The sequence below is a fragment of the Psammomys obesus genome, unplaced genomic scaffold (genome assembly GCF_907164565.1).
Source record: "Psammomys obesus unplaced genomic scaffold, mPsaObe1.curated_primary_1811, whole genome shotgun sequence".
NCBI lineage: Eukaryota > Metazoa > Chordata > Mammalia > Rodentia > Muridae > Psammomys > Psammomys obesus.
The window spans coordinates 5,161,946-5,178,327 of NW_026590809.1; the positions used below are offsets into that span (position 1 = coordinate 5,161,946).

At 44.7% G+C, this 16,382-nt stretch overlaps 1 protein-coding gene across 5 annotated transcripts in view; it reads right to left on the bottom strand.

The window, feature by feature from the left end:
* Nr3c2 (nuclear receptor subfamily 3 group C member 2) overlaps positions 1 to 16,382 on the bottom strand; it is a 324,977-nt gene continuing 308,595 nt past the window's right edge. For all 5 annotated transcript variants that reach the window (XM_055609002.1, XM_055609005.1, XM_055609003.1 and 2 more), the window contains one exon: positions 1 to 2,591. In XM_055609002.1, the coding sequence (XP_055464977.1) occupies positions 2,436 to 2,591 (156 nt within the window). In that variant the 3' untranslated portion in view covers positions 1 to 2,435. The remainder of the gene's footprint in view (positions 2,592 to 16,382) is intronic.

Below are 16,382 nucleotides of genomic sequence, written 5' to 3' on the forward strand. Positions count from 1 at the left end.
TTAAAGTAAAGGATTTATTGTAATCTGCTTACAGTCCTTTGCAAAGACAGACATTTTTGCATAAAGATATAAATTGCTTCATTTTAAACTAATTTAGTGTTTTAATTATATGAAGTTTTGGTGAATTATGAATTGTACCAAACCAAGATTTTTAAGAGCAATATGGTACAAAAATAAGAGCAGACAGACAGTTTGGCCTGGGACAGGCATTCAACAGTGAATTTAGAGAATATGGCTTTGCTGTTTAGTTAAGCTGAGTTACCCAGAGACACAGGATCCAGTAACTTCATTAATACAAAAAGCTAATGCAGACCTCCTCCACCTCAGGCCCGGCTAAGATGGAATTCCAGTTTCATTAAGAGTTAACTCGGCTCCTTTGCCCCAGAACCCCTCATCTGCATGCCGGGGATCACCACCTTTGAAGTGTGGCTTTCATATTGCTGTGCGTGTAAGTTGGCTGCGTTTAAAGATCTGCCTATAAATTAAATTCTTGAAATTGCAACGGATGTAAGAAAGGCCCCTCCCTCTGAGTTCAGCGGCCCTGGGCTTCCCCTTGCAGAAGGCAGGCATTGTGAATGACAAGGTAATGTTGCCTGCACGGTGAACCCTGTGGGAGAGCGCAGGCCCACTGGAGCCTTGTCCCAGCCTCCTGCTTGGGCGTTTTAGGTGTTGGGAATTTGTGTGATTTTGCGGAGTACTAATGAGAGTCATCACCACGTTTGAAAGATTAACTTGGCCTCTATTCAAAGATTACTTAGTGCAATCATCGTGTGCTTCCCCAGAGACATGCAGGTTTGTGATTCGGGAAAGGAGAAAAGCCATAAATTGCATCAGTATTGGACAGATTAATAAATTAAAATTTTAGTGCCACTGCCTTGCTTATGTGATTTGTAGTGTTTTTGTGTTTTTTTTCCTCCAAAACTGTTTATGTATAAAATTTTCATTTTTAAAACCTACCTTTAAAAAAATCTAAAAAGCTTCTAGTGATCTGGGGGGTCTCCACACCATCCTGATTGACTCTTGCCCAGATGGGTTGCCCCAGTGCCTCCTGCCATGATTGCTGCCCCATGACCAGCTCCAGGCGTGAAGAACCCTGTCCAAAGCCAGAGGTCACTTTCTGATCTTTGACAGACGTGGAGGGTGCATGGAATTTTTCCCCCAGAGAAGAAAATCAGATTTCCTAAAATGGGAGAATTGTGCTCTCTGAGCCGAGTTTCTAGGTTCTGCTTTTTGTGGAAAAGGGGAAGGACAGCACTCTCAGGACCTCGGTCCAGTGGGCACTGCCACCTGCCAGGAGCTGCAGACACTGTTGTGTTATCCCCGATGGAAGCAGGAAAAAGCAGAAGCCAGAACCACTCACTGGAGTCTTGAAAATTCCCCACTCGGGAGACCAAGAAAAAAAATGTTACAGAAAAAGTAGAAAGGCTTAGAGACAACCAAAGAAGTTTAAGTGTGGCTATTTACAACAGAGACTATAAAGTGGTAAATTAGATATGAAGCTAAAAAAAGGCACAGCTTTCCCTTTCTTAAATACACTGTAAACGGTTCAGTACGCATGCAGAGCATCTCACGTTACAAAAAAAAGTTTTACCTTGTTTAGACAAAGATAGTACTTAAATAGTCTCCAGCAAAATAGAATTCTTTCAAAAATACTTTCCCATTCATCCTATTAACCATTAAAGATTTTTTTTTTGTATGTGTCTCATTTACAAAAGTTCCTTATACCTTATTTCAGGCCCTTCACAATTTATACATACAGTAATGTACAGCACAGCAAAAGACTGCAAAAAATTATTTGTAAAGCCAACACAATAGATACTAGAAATCGAAACCAAGGCATTTAACATCTTACCCATTCTAATTAAATAGTAAATGGACGCTAACGAGTGTGTATGCCAGCGATGCAGAAAAACGTGCCCAGAAGGCCGCAGTTCCACGCCACGTGTTCTGATGTTATACATCAGGAATCTGTATGTATTTTTGTGTTTTTTGTGTTTTTAAATAACAAAAGAATATTAATGCCCCATATTGACTAGACATTTTATGTGCAAACCAAGGGTAAGCTTTAAAAAGTTCTCTAGTCCTTGAACCCTTTGAAAACAATCAAGAGATACCAGAAACTACATGGCATAGTTAAAACTTCCATCTGTTAAAATATCAAAATCAGAGTTATTGACTAGATATGGCTTTTCATCCAGAGAAACAGGAACGTTTTTTCTAAGCGCTGGGAGTAGAGAGGGAAGAGTCTTTTAGCCAGCTCAGGCCTTGCCAAATCCACGTCTCATGGCTTTCTGGCCTCCAGACCCTTGATGTGATTTTAAACTTGAGAAACCGTTGAACGAGTGTGAATCAACAATCACATTTAACATGTGATTTCTTGGGTCCTTCGTAGGTGTAGAACTTAAGGCAGAGTTCTTCCTGACTGACATCTTCCATCACTTCCTGTGAAAGTAAAGGGGCTTGGCGTTCCCGGACTCCACCTTTGGCAGCTGGTCGCTGATGATCTCCACCAGCATGGCGGGAAACTCCACCTTCAGAGCCTGGGACTCTCGAAAGGTGTAGAAGCAGAATTCGAGCAGGTCGCTTACCAGCTGCAATACAGAAACACAGCCAGCATGACACAGGGCCTCACCTCCAGGTCCCAGCTCCACCACAGCCTAACCCTGGATGCAAACACAGGCAGTGACACTCAGGAAACCCTGGTATAGTATAGTCATGTTTTCTGGGGGATGAAGAAGTATGTTCCTGTCACATGTCATCCAGTATCTTCATGCTAGACAAATTCAGCCAAGAGCTACAACTGTGTAGCATGAAATGAATATCCAGCACACACGGAACAGAAATGAAGTTAACAGTGCCTGGTCACAGAAAGGCCCCTCAACGAGTTCTCACTTGCAAGCTTGTGAATCGGTTAAATCTGGAACATGTATCTCTATGCAGACACCCCAGAGGGTTAGAAACAAGAGGTGGTCTAGCTGGGGGTCTGATGTCTCCATGGCTGGCCAGCAGATCTGAGGCAGCCACCACTGTCTCAGGGCTCTCTGCCCTGAGCTGAAGCAAGGCTGGGGCTCCTCAGCTACGCAGCACTTCTGGCTGGCTTTGAGAAAATAAAAGCCTTGAGTTATGGGTTGTCTGATAAGTGTGTTGTTCAAGAGTCTTTTCCACTCTTTTTGGACATGAACCACTTCAAGCTAGGGACAAATTGCAAAAACCTGTAAATATATTCATGTTGCTAATGAACTTAAAGAGAGTGAAAAGTGTTGAGTGTAAACATCCTAATTGATCAGACGAGAGAAATCAACCTAAAGGTAGATCGGTTTATACATCTCATTTGAAAAGGAAATGAAGAATGTGACCACTCCTGAAAGACTGTTAACTTAGCAAATTTTGTATTATTGGAGCCAACACCGGATGGGAGAAAACATAAACAACTGCTCAAACTTCCTAAATCTTGGGTAACCCATGTGTCTTTGGACAATAAATACAGTCAAAATGAAAACACAAAGCGGGGGGGAAGCATCCAAGGTCCGGGATATCTAGGGTAGAAGAACTGCATTTGAAATGGCTCAACAGTGATGCCAAGCACCAGCTGGCTTTCTCACACAAAATAATCAGAGTAACAGTTGCACTGGGAGGAGAATGATCTCTGGGAGGATACCACGGAAGAGAAGCAGAACATTCCTGTCCTGTGGCCCTAACCGGAGCAGGGGCAGCCCCTTCCGCAGTGTGTGTATATGAGGATGTGTCCCAGCAGACTCCGTACACATCCCGCTAAAATGGCAAATCCACAAAACAAACTGAAAGGATTAAACACCACCAATACAGCAGTCCACTAAACTAGAATGAAAACAGACTAACAAAAAGATGCAGGCTGGGTGAGTGGATTAAGAACAAGAAGACGACTACCAGAAGCTCACTCTGCCAGTAAAGGCACAGACTGAAGGTGGAAAAGGAGATTCAAAATACACTGATGATCCGGAGCAGCCAAACAGCAGAACATTATAATAAAATAGTCTAATTAAACCAAAGGGGGAAAAGATCCTAAAATATATCCATAACTGATTTGTTTCACAAGAGTTGTTTTGTTTTGTTTTTTTTTTTTAAGTACAATGGGAAAAGTACTTCCTCTCCAGTAAATGTTGCTGGGAAGACTGAGTATCCACAGGCAGAGGGTAGAAGGTTGGTCCCCATCTCTTCCATGTATAAAAGTCCAGTCAAGATGGACCAAAAGCCTAAATGTAAAACCTAAAACCCTTAAGCTACTTGAAGAACACATGGAAGAGAGTACAGGGCATGGACTACAAACAATGGTTTTCTCTGTATTGTTCCAATTTTAGTATGTGTGCTGCCGAAGCGAGCATAAATGGTTTCTCATTAGGAACCCAAACAGAGAAACAAGCGAATACACTGATGAATAAGGATCATATCAAACTAAAATATTCTGTTCAGAGAAACAACAGAGTGAAGAGAGAGCCTACAAAATGGAGAAAACATTCACCTGAGGGTTAATGTGCAGAATATGTTTTTAAAAATTGATGGATCCACTGAACAAGCGATCCAATTAAAAGCTGTGTATTGTCTGTATGGATGCTTCCAAGTAAACAGTGGCCAACAAATAGATGGAAACACTGATGATAAGCCAAAATCAAAACAAAGAAACCAACTCAGACTCATTAGCCACCAGGAGTGTACAAGTCCCTCCCACACGGAGAAATGCGTTCACCAAGCCTAGCATGGCTGCTGTGGAGAGTTGCTGACAAAGGACAAGGAGAATGGACTCGTGCACTGCTAAGGGAAGTTTAAATTAGTACACGCAGTGTGGAGAAGAGCATGGCTGCTCAAAAAACCAAGCCTGCCATATGACCCAGTTAACTTATGGGAGTGAAACCAGCATCTTAGAGCAAGCCATGATTTGTGATGCTGTTCACAGTGGCCAAGGTAGGGGGTCAGCCTGCATGCCCGCCACCAGATAAAGGGTAAAGAAACCGTGGTCCATGCACACAGGAGCCAGAGCTGCTAGCCCATGGACGACGAAATCCTATTTGTAGCAAAAGAAAGGGAACGGGATGATATGTTCAGTGAAGTAAGCCAGGCACAAAAGGACAAACATTTTGTGGGGAGGTTTAAAAAGTTAAGCTGGAGCAGCCTTGCAGGCCACAGAGGAGGACATTGCAGCCAGTCCTGATGAGACCTGATAAGCTAGGGTCAGATGGAAGGGGAGGAGGACCTCCCCTAGCAGTGGACTTGAAGAGGGGAATGGGAGATGAGGGAGGGGGCTACAGCTGGGATACAAAGTGAATAAACTGTAATTAATATAAAAAATAAAAAATTAATGAAATAAAGCTTGAACTGAAAATAGAATTTTGATTATTAGATATTGGAAAGGGAAGTGGTTAAAGGGGTGGTTGATCAGTAGAGATAACAAAAAGCTTAAGGCAAAGAATGAAAAAAAGGCACTTGTGAGGCAATCTGAGAAATGGAGTGTCTGAAAGAAACCTTGCACATTAGAAAAACACGGATGATGCATTTAAAGCCTGAAAAGAAAAAGTTGGCAACTCCATACTACACTGAGCAAAACTGCTAAAAAATGAGGGAGAAATATTTGTCAGCACATACACAAACCTAAGCAGTTCATCCCTATCGGAGTTCCAGAGTAGCTCTACCAGGAATGCTGATGGGGCCTATACCAGGAACTGAGGATCAATAACTACCGTCTTGGACAGATGTAAAAATGCAAGACTATGCCATACAGCAGACACATAGAAAGACAAGGCAATGGTAAGGTTTTTTTTGATGTTGGAACTCAAAGATGAGCAGTGAAGGACAAAAGGTACAATAAAACATGAAAGAAATTAGCACAATTACAGGTGTGTCTTCAGCTATCAATGATAATCTTAAGTGTAAATAATTTTAGAATATCTACTTTAAATGAGCTTGTGAGGGTACCAGACTCAAAGAGGAAACTCCTTCATTGGAAAGTTATGCCCTATCTCTTCTAGTCTGAGTACTTAAGAGAGAACAGAATCCAGATAGACAGCTAGGTAGATCATAGGCAAATAGATGACAGATATTGATATAGACGGTAGAGATAAATACAAAGATCACATAGATGCAACCAAGTAGGAAGACTTTACAGTAAAAAATGCTAAAGGGGGAATCTGAGGTGGCTCAGTGGGTGAAAACACTTACGGAGCAAGCATGGAGATGTGAGTGCAAATCCTAACCTAAAAGCTTGTATGTGGCTATAGCCATGCCTGCAATCCCAGAGTTGTGAGGGTGGAGATAGAAGAATTGCTGTGGCTTGTGGGCTTCTGGCTTCCCTCTAGATTGCGTCAGAGACCCTGCCTGAAGTTTGAAAGGCTGAGGTGGTAGAGCAGGACACCTGAAGTGCCCCTCCGGCGTCTGCATTGATACATATGCACACTCACATACACACAGCCGAAGAGAAATAAACTCGCCATATAATGATAAAGGAATGAATCAGTATTAGAGGATGACACTTATACAAATACACATACTTAAAATGGAACGCGTAATTAATTACATAATGTTAACATTCAATAAAAATGTGGGATACAACGTAATGTAGTATCTGGAGGACCTTAAACCCCACTTACATCATTAGATGGCCCAGATTAAAAACCAACAAAAAACCCAAAAAGAAAACAAAATCAAACCCCCTGCAATTAAGACTATATTATAGACCAATCAGAACTCTGACATCTCCAGAGCATTCCTACCCTAGCTGCAGAGGACATGTTCTCAGCAGTGTGCGCACAGGAAATTTTCTAAGACCATTCCAGACCACAAAAGTCTCTCTTGAGTTAAAAACAAATACATTATAGCGTGCATCCCTGTACCACAATGTTATGAAAATCAAAAGTAGTGCCCAGAACTTCAGAAGTTGTATATGCACATTAAACATTATTTTGAATGACCAATAATCAATCAAAGGGGAGATATTAAATTTTCTTGATATGATGGTATTGGTAAAAGCAATGCCAAGAGGGAAACATATTAAAGAACCTAGTGATATAATGCAAGAAAGAAAAAAAAATCAACAACAAAATCAAAGTGAGTAGAAGGAAAATAACAGATTGGAGTAAGAGAAGGAAAACAGGGCCTTGGTAAACAAAAGAACCGCTGTGCTGGTGCAGGGCTGCAAACCTCGCACTTGTGAGAATAGGGTAGGAGCACTGATGTGAATTCAAAGCCAAGATGACAGAACAGACCCTGTCTAAAAATAAAGAGAGAAACGGACAAGCTCGGTAGACAAGCCGTGTCAGGAAAAAGAGTCAAAGCAGACGTGGAGAAGAACACACACCACAGAAATCGAGCTGAAATCTGTTCTTTCAAGATCAGGAACAAGACTCAGTGGTCCAATTCAGTATAGTGATATTCTAGTCAACACCTACCCCCATTGAGTTCAATATTAGGGCAATATGGGAAGAATTAGGAGCATCCAAGTAGGAAAGGAGGGAGTAAACTTGTCCCTGTTCAGAGACAACTTGATTGTAAATATATAAATAAAGCTAGAGACCACACAATTGTTAGAGCTACAGCTCTAACAATTCTAACTTCACTAAATCTATAGGATGCCAATTCCACACACAAAAGTCTGTCTCTTTTTTTTCTGTGTATGAAAAGGAAATTGTCAAAGATGAAATCAAGAGTGTAATCCCACTTACAGTAACGTGGGGATCAGCAACCAAAGGAATGGGGATGAAGGCAGTGGAGCCCACGCAGAATCCGGGGAACCAGACTCCAGAGACCAGACTCAAAGATGCAGGCCTAACCCTATTGTCCAGCGTACAAGCCTGGACATCTGGCCACCCTGCTAGCCTCAAGCACCAGTACAATCAATCAGGTTGGTGCAGCTATAAGAAAAAGGGGTTGGGAGAGGTTGCCTCAGAAGACGTCCATAAAGAAAGGGGAAGCAGTCACCACCCTAGACTCAGATCCATTTTGAGGCTTCACTCGTGTGCTAGGAGTCCCTAGTGGATCAGCACTGTGTGCCGTGGGTCAGGATCGTTCAAGGAGCTGGAGGAACCACTGATGCCTCAGCTGCCATTTCCTATGGGCTCCAAAAGGCTTATCCTGACACACGCACCCCCGTAACTGAAACAAACCGATGAATAAAATGTAACAAATGATGTCTAGAATTAAAAATTTTAAATGCTGGTAAATGACACTGAAGTGGATGTAGAAAATATATCCTATGTTCTCAGATTGGAAAAAATATCACTAAAATACCCATATCCCCCAAAGCATTCTACACAGTCAGTGCTACTATTACTCAAGTATCAATGGCAGTCCAGAAATATGTATGGAAATACAAAAGAGCCTGCCTAGCATCCCTGATTAAAAAGATCAAAGTTAGAGAGCTTGCCTCTAACTCAGAACACAGTGTAAAGAGACAGTATCCAAATACCATCCTGGCTTTAAAACAATCACACAGACCAGTTGAACAAAATGCTGAACAAAAACTATGTCTATATATGTACACCCAGGTGATTCATGATGGGCATTCCTCAAGAATTGGAAATAGAACTATCACTGATCCAGCATCCAGTAGGAACATATATGTAGATGAATTAAAGAACATATCAAAGCAACTTTTACTGTCACATGTTCGCTGTAGGCAAGATTTGGAATCAGCCTAGGTGACCACTGAGAGAAAGAAAACGAAGCACAGGGGATGGAAAGACAGCACAGTAGACAGACTGCTGCTCTGCAAGTGTGAGGACCAGGCTTCATCCCTAGAACCCATGTGAAAGCAGAGCATGGCATGGCATGCATGCCTGTAACCCCACACATGGGTCCTTAGCTCACTGACCAGCTAGGCTGTGTGGTAAGCGCCAGACCAGGGAGAAATCCTGCCTCAGAGGAAAACAACCTGGCGAGCAGGGCACACACTGTGTTCGCAGCAACACACACACACACACACACACACACACACACACACACACGAGATACACAAAGATAAATGTAGAATAATAAATGTAGAACACATCCACAGTGAAATAATAGTTAGCTGTTAAACATGAACTTGTTTGCTGAAATCTGGATGGCATGAGAAAAAGCATTAAGGCACCATAGACATGTATGTATGCTCTGACTCATATGAAGAAGCTAAAGTTGATTTCAAGAAACAGAATAGGGTAATGTTATCTGAACCCAGGGAAGGTGTGAGAGGGAAGATGGAGGTGATGGGAGCAGCTGGGAGGACAGTGAAAGGGTATAGGGAGACGCTAGATAGAAGGAATAGCTGTTTTTCTACAGCACAGGATAGGAAACCGGTGGACAATGGCGAACATTCACCAAGCAGCTAGTGAAAGGATTCTGAATGTGCCCAACACAATGAGATGGTGTGTGTCTGAGAAGACAACATGCTAGCCACCCTGCTCTCCACATTACTGGCCGTGTGCATGCACTGAAACATTAGCGCAGGAACAACGACAGTGTGTCAAATAAAGATAAAAGTGCATTTAAAACTTAGTCTAGACACACAAGTTCTAGACAACACAAGCCACTAGAACGATTATGCCTGTGGCTGTGCCTTCCCCATTTCTTAAGTAGGGCTATCTGCTCTGCCCAGTGCTGGAGACCCAGACTCCACACACACACTGCCTCTCCCCATGGTTTCTGGGTCTGCTCTCCAGGGAGGAAACTCTTTCACATGAGGTTGGGTGCCGTGCCCGCTGAGAGGATTGTGCCCACTGTGAGGCTGTGCTGCTTTAGAAAGGCTGAGCAGAAAACCCTCTCAGCGCTGGCCATGGCCTCGGATGTGGAGGCAGGAGAGCTGACGTGTGTGGCCATCAGGGGGAAATGGGAGTTCAGTACTGGCAGGAAAGTTTAGCTGACCGCCGACCTCAGAAACAGGCTGCCTGGGGGCCAGCACAGAGCAAAGGTCCACGTTTGCAGACAGCTGCGTCAGTGCTGCTGCATGAGTGTGGGGAGAGATCTGAAGCCAGGTCTGCCAGTTCCTGAGCATGAGGCTGCAGGCAGCGGTGACATGTCTGTGAGCCTGCTGAAGACAATGGGCCCTGCACCTTCCTGCTGCCTCTGTCCCTACCATACCACCTACACAAACACATCTGGAAGCACTGAGCATGGCCTGGGGTGCTGTGGGAGCGTGGAGATGCTACAGGTTTGCCTATTTGCCTCACAGGCACCCTGAGGACAGCTGTCTCAGAAATTGTTCCTTAACCAGACATGCCAATCCAGGTGGCCTTTCCACTCATCTCTGTTTTGGTTCCACAGAGTGGAGCCTGGGGCCTCTGTTTATACCTTATCTGCGGAGAGAGACAGGGGCTTTGTGAGGACTGTGGGTCAGGCTGGGCTGTCACAGGCTGAGCAAGGGATTTTGTAGTCTGGAGAGGGGAGCTGTTGGCATCAGCCACTCTCAACATTCGCGGTTGCCCTGTGGTGGTGCCGACTGGCCCAGACGTGGGTTTTCTTTGAGGCTCGGCAGCAGCCTGAAGGTGCTGGCCCACACAGACACCTGCATGGCGCATGCTGCACTGGGGCAAGACTGGAATGGAATGGAAGCAGCTGCCCCACTCTGGGGCTCAGAGGACTTGAGCCATTTGACTCTGGCTTCAGCTTCTCCCCGGCCCTCTCCAGCCCTGGCCTACCACAGCTAGTGGTCCAGGGGCCTTGAGGGTGGGACCCATGGATGTTAGTCCTTAGCAGGCGGTCAGGGTGAGTGGAGCTGCAATACCGGGTGCTGTCCCTACTGGGAAAAACAGTTACCAAAGTGAGGGGCTGAGGAAGCCATGCCCCTCACAGATGGGGTCAAGGCCATAGGAGATTCCCATGTTGAACCGGCAGGCCGTAACAAATGCTTCCCAGCCAGCAGGCACCAGACTCCCCATATCTTAGTAACTCAAATGCTCATCCTCATTTAGTAGCTCTGGTTTATACAATCCAAGCACAGTACCTGATACTAGCCTCTTCCTTCCTTCCTTCCCTGGGATTCCTATCCAATGTGTGTATCCTGGACATTACATGGTACCTCACACATGTCTGAGAAGGATGTCTGAGGCTCCTCAGTGTGGCTGGGGCTGGTGCAGGAGCCACAGAGACTCAGTTGAGAGTAGAAAAAAAGGCACAAAGACCAGCAGCCACAACATCAGAGCGGCCCATGAGCCACAAGACACACTGTGACCTTGCCAAGCTTCAGAGCCATCCTTACAGCCCTCTAGAAGCATGCTGGGTCTCTGTGGGGCTTGAGGTCTCAGAAGATGTTTGTGTAGACCGAGGAGTTGGTAGACAAGTCTTTGACTCCTGAGAGTGCAGGGCTCTTGCTGCTGCTGCTGCTAACCGTGGTCCTCACGTCACTGTCTCCCCTGGAGAAGATGGCTGGGGTCAGCACTGAAAGGCAGCAGATGGAAGGGCTGGGCCATTTGCTTTCAGGGAACACTGCTTTGTTGCTGATGGCAGACAGAGTGCTGTTGTGCCCGCCTCTGGTCACACCAAGGAGTCAGGGGTCTCAGACTCCCTTGTGGATCCATGGGAGGCTGGGGGCATTCACCATACCCTGCTCTTCCATAAGCAACAGCTTCTCAGAAGCCCATGGGGGGTGCACAGCTGCCCCAGTGGTGAAGGAGCTAGAGAGAGACCGCCTGGCTGACGGTGCCCTACGTGCTTTCAGGATCACTGTCATCATCTCTCCCATTTCTCAAACATTATGGGCTGACAGGAAGCGTAGCTGATTAGGACTCAGTCTTTACCTGAGCACTCGGGGGAAGGCTGGAAGTGTTTTCAAAGAGCAAAGTTTAGCTGTGTGGGTCTAGGGGTGTAGCTTAGTGACAGGGAAGCGGGGGCACGGTCTCAAATAGGCAGAGCCCTGGGTTCCATTCCCAGCACCAAAGCCAGACTCATCCAGCTTTAATAATGAGAGTTGGGACAAAAGAATCAACTTTTAAAATACCAACAGGTTTACTGACCACAAATGACTAGTTACTATTTAGTTTAAGTGTTCCAGAAATAGACTTGAACACTGGAAAGCACTCCTCTGAGATTATGTAAGGTACTTGGCCTTCATTCAAAATCAAACAGGTTTAGTCTTGGATCTGACACCAAAAATGCAGGCAACAACTATGAAAAACAAACTGCACTACATCAAAACTAAAAACCAGACATCAAAGACACTACCAAGAAAGTCACAAGGCACCCCACAGAATGGGACAAAATATTTTAAAATTGCGTATCTGATAAGTGGCTAATACCTACACTACATAAACAGAACTCCCAAAGCTGAGCGTGATTTTAAAAATGAGCCCAAAACCAAAGAGTCTTTCTCTGAAGCCAGAGTGGTCTTTGTACAGGAAGAGCTGCTCAACACGGCTGGCGGTGTAGAGGTTAAAGCTGCCGCACGCTTAGGTTCACACTGTGTAGGATGTCTGCTGTCCCAGACTGGGAGGAGTAATGACTTTTGATAATGATGGAGAAACCAGAGCTCTGCACAGAAGGAAGACAGTGTGAAAACGTCTCAAAGAGTTAAAGGAGCGCCCACAAGATCCAGCATCCATGCGGGGCTCCACAAAAATGATAAAGAGGCATGAGGGTATGCATGCCTACGTGTTGCTCATGTTAGCTGGAGACAGTCCAAAAGCCCACAGGAAACAGATAAGAAAATGATGTGTATATGTGTGTATGTGCAACACACACACACACACACACACACACACAACCATTCAGCTTTAAAGAAGAATGAGATTCTGGTACATGTGAGCCTCAAAACATGCTAGTGAAGATACTGTATAATTTCACTTATACAACAAACAAAGATTAGTGAAATTTGTAAGACAGAAGCACAACTGTGTTTTCCTGGGTGGGGGAGAATGGGTGTTTCTGTCTGGGGGTGTGGACAGTGGGGCCAGCTGCACAGCGGTGTGAAGGAACTTACTGGCGCTGAATTAATAACATTTAAAATGATATGTAGTAACATATACTTTTTGTCACAACAAAAAAAACATTTGAATAAACAAAACAACTAATAAGTGAATAACAAAAATATGTTCATCTATTAAGAAAAACAAAATGATGAAACTTGAAGGTAAATGGATGGATGGAGGTAGATATAATCGCCCTTAGTGAGGTAACTGGACACAGGAATGCAAACATGTCACCCTTACTGACCAGTTCTTTTTCATGTGGATGTAAGCTTCTTAAGTTTTAAATTGGTGTGTTTTATTTAGAGCAACCACAGAGGTTTGATAAGTAGTAGGGGACAAGGGGAGGGCTGTTCTTCCAAGGTCAGAGAAATAGAATGTGATGTTATAAGGGGAAAGAGGGAAACTAGAAGAGAAGGATTAAACTAGGATTAAATGGGTAAAGGGGAGATATGGAGCAGGACAGCGAACACTAAAGACTGTTAGAAAAGTCATATGGAAAACTACTACTACAGAGACTTCCTAAAATATATACATATATGAAAGAAAAGTAAATGGAATTGCCATAGAAGGACAATGCTCCAACTAGCCAACTTAGGCCACCCAGTCAAACCCCCACTACCAGGGACAGGTTACATCTTGTTGAGTGATTGGCCAAACATCACAGGCTACGGCCAAGGCTACTGGCTGCCCTTCACAACCTGATGCTAAGGCCCCACTGCTGACAACACTATTTATGTCATCAAGCATGGAGACACCGAGCTGGTCCCCAACTAAAAGCTACCCTTCCTGACTAGTATTCCTGGTGCTGAAAGGCACTGTGCACATTCCTAGGGGAGAGAAGTTATCATCGGCATTACCTCACTGAGAACCCCGAGACTTACAGCAGAGACATGCTTGTGAGGTAGACCACTGCAGTAATTGCGCAAATATAGGAGTACCAGCCTCTACTCAAATGGGAGATGAAATTTAGATTCAGAGATGGAACCCATATTTGACAAAGTAGCCAAGAGCTGAAGACTAGACTGGTCATGGGCCCTAGAGGAAAGCCTGCTATTACTCTGCTAAGGGAACCTAGCAGTAAGATGTCTCCTAATGACATATTGCTAGACTCACAGAGCAGTGCCTTGCTCACCCCTCATCAGAGAAGATTCCTCTTAGAGTAGATAGCCATTAACACAGAGACCCATAGGTGGGCACTCAGCCCTAAATGGGATGTCTTCCTCAAACCCCTCCTCTTAAGGCTCATGGATCTATGTGGAAGCGGAATCAGAAAGATCTTCAGAGCCAGAAGGGATGGATGACTCCAAGGTGGCAGTGTGTTCTAGATGCCAGAGGGCTAATGCCCGTAGGAACTCAGAGACTGTGACTGCACACACAAGATCCATCCCAGTTCAAGCCAGCCAAAACCCAGAATGGAGAAGAAGAAGAGGGCGCAGTGTCCCAGCCCTAAACGAGAAGCTGTTTATAACTGATGCCCACAGAGAAAGGGGAAATGAGTTTTCTCCAAAGGAGTGACTCCAGGCATATCAGCCACAGCCTGGGGTAGGCCCCATGCTTAGGAGCAGTTGTTCAACTCAAAATGGACGCCATATTTGTGTGTCCTTTGTTTTGTTTTCTTAATTTTGGTCTTTTTTTTGGAAGGGGTTTCTAAGAAAGAATATGAAGTTGTGAGGGTAGGGAGGTAGGGAAGATATGGGAGGAGTTAGAAAATATACAATCAAAAGTATGAGAAAAAAAACCAAACCAAACCAAACCAAATAAACCAAAACCCCTTTCAAACCAAGAACCTAATTCCACAGCCACCTCCCCCTCCCCACAGTGTGGAGGAACGGAAGGGTGTGGCCTATGCACAGGTGGCATGATAGGGCCTAGGGCTCTGCTCTTTGCGGTTGGTTCTGCCTCGGAGAAATGTGACAAGGCTAAAAGAAATGTTTCCCATGACAACTCGATGACATTTGATTTGTTTCTATTCCCAAAGCAAATCCAACCTTAAACAAGGTTGTGCCACCACTCTAGCATAGACTTCCTGTCTGGAACAACCCAGGCTCCAGAGAGACACTGCCCTGGGCACTCTGGACAGGCTCTCTTCCTGGCTGAATTCTTGAGGGTCTTGAAGGTTCCTAGGTCTGACCAAGAGCCCAGAGGTATTCTGGGGTGAAAGTTTGCTTATTTGGCGTATCAGACAGGGAGAAAGAGGCATTTAGGGACATGCACATGTTTGCTCCTCATCTATGTGAGCTCTGCCCACAATTCCAGGCCAGGGAGGCCCTGTGCAGTAGGCCAAAGCCTATGCTCTAGAGCAGGAAGAGGCCCCTGTGTCACTGAGACTAGGGAGGCCCACTGCCTGGTGCCAGGGCAGGTCTTCTCTGCCCAGACCCTGGGCGTTCCTGTTCCCTGCCCAGAAACAGATTGAACACTGGGGTGAGAAGCAGGTGCCTCCCCGTACCTCTCCAAAACCAAGGGCATTTCTGCAAGCTCTCTGCATTGGGGTCCATCTATTAGCACTTATATTTTAATTAGTTCTTCATTACCAAGTTTATAAGAGATCATCTATCTCTGGACAGTGCTGAATACGAATGAACCCAAATCTGTCGTTTGGATGCTGTGATAAGCAAGAGGGAGTCATTTTCCCATCAGCTTTCCGTACTTAAATTTATTTAATTTTCATCCTGTTTAAGTTTCCTTGTGTTTCAAGCCTTGTTCTAGCTCATAGCTCCGCCTTCTTGTGAATAAGGTCTATTGTACACGTGAAAAACACAAAGAAAAATGACACAATGGGGAAAAAAAAGAGAGTGGAGCTTAAAGATAAAGGGCTAATTAGAACATTGCTGAACAAAGGGGGCTAATGAGAGGGTTGTGCTTGCGACACATTGGTAGGTTACTGTATATAGAAGTATGAACTTTCCCTAATCTTGTTTTCAATATTTCCTAGATCTCTCCTGCAGATGTATACTACAGAGCAGATAAAAAATCCAAACCAACTCACACTTGCATGTTACAGCTTTAACTTTGGTTGAATTTATATTATGCGATTGGATCCTTACTTCAGCCTCTGATTAAAAGAGAATCTAAAGCATAAGGTACAGACCCATTGGCCAGGGACAGCTGTCATCAGAACACTGGAGAGCATGGTGGCTTGTTCCATTCCCTTCAGAGAGGATGGGGACCCAGGACCTGTAGGCAGGTCGAAGGCTCCGTTATGGCTATATTTGTCTGTAATCCCAGGTCAGAGGAGGCAGAGGAATCAGAGCCCTGGAACTCATTGGCAAGGGAGGCTAACCAGTCCCAGGGTCAGGAAAATGGCAAGTCTCAAAAACCACGGTGGTGAAAACTGACAACACCCAACGTCACCTTCTGACCTCTGTGTGCTCACTTACATAGGCACACCCATACATATATCCACACAAACATGTCCATACACATACACATCCAAACACACACACACACACACACACACACACACACACACACACACACACA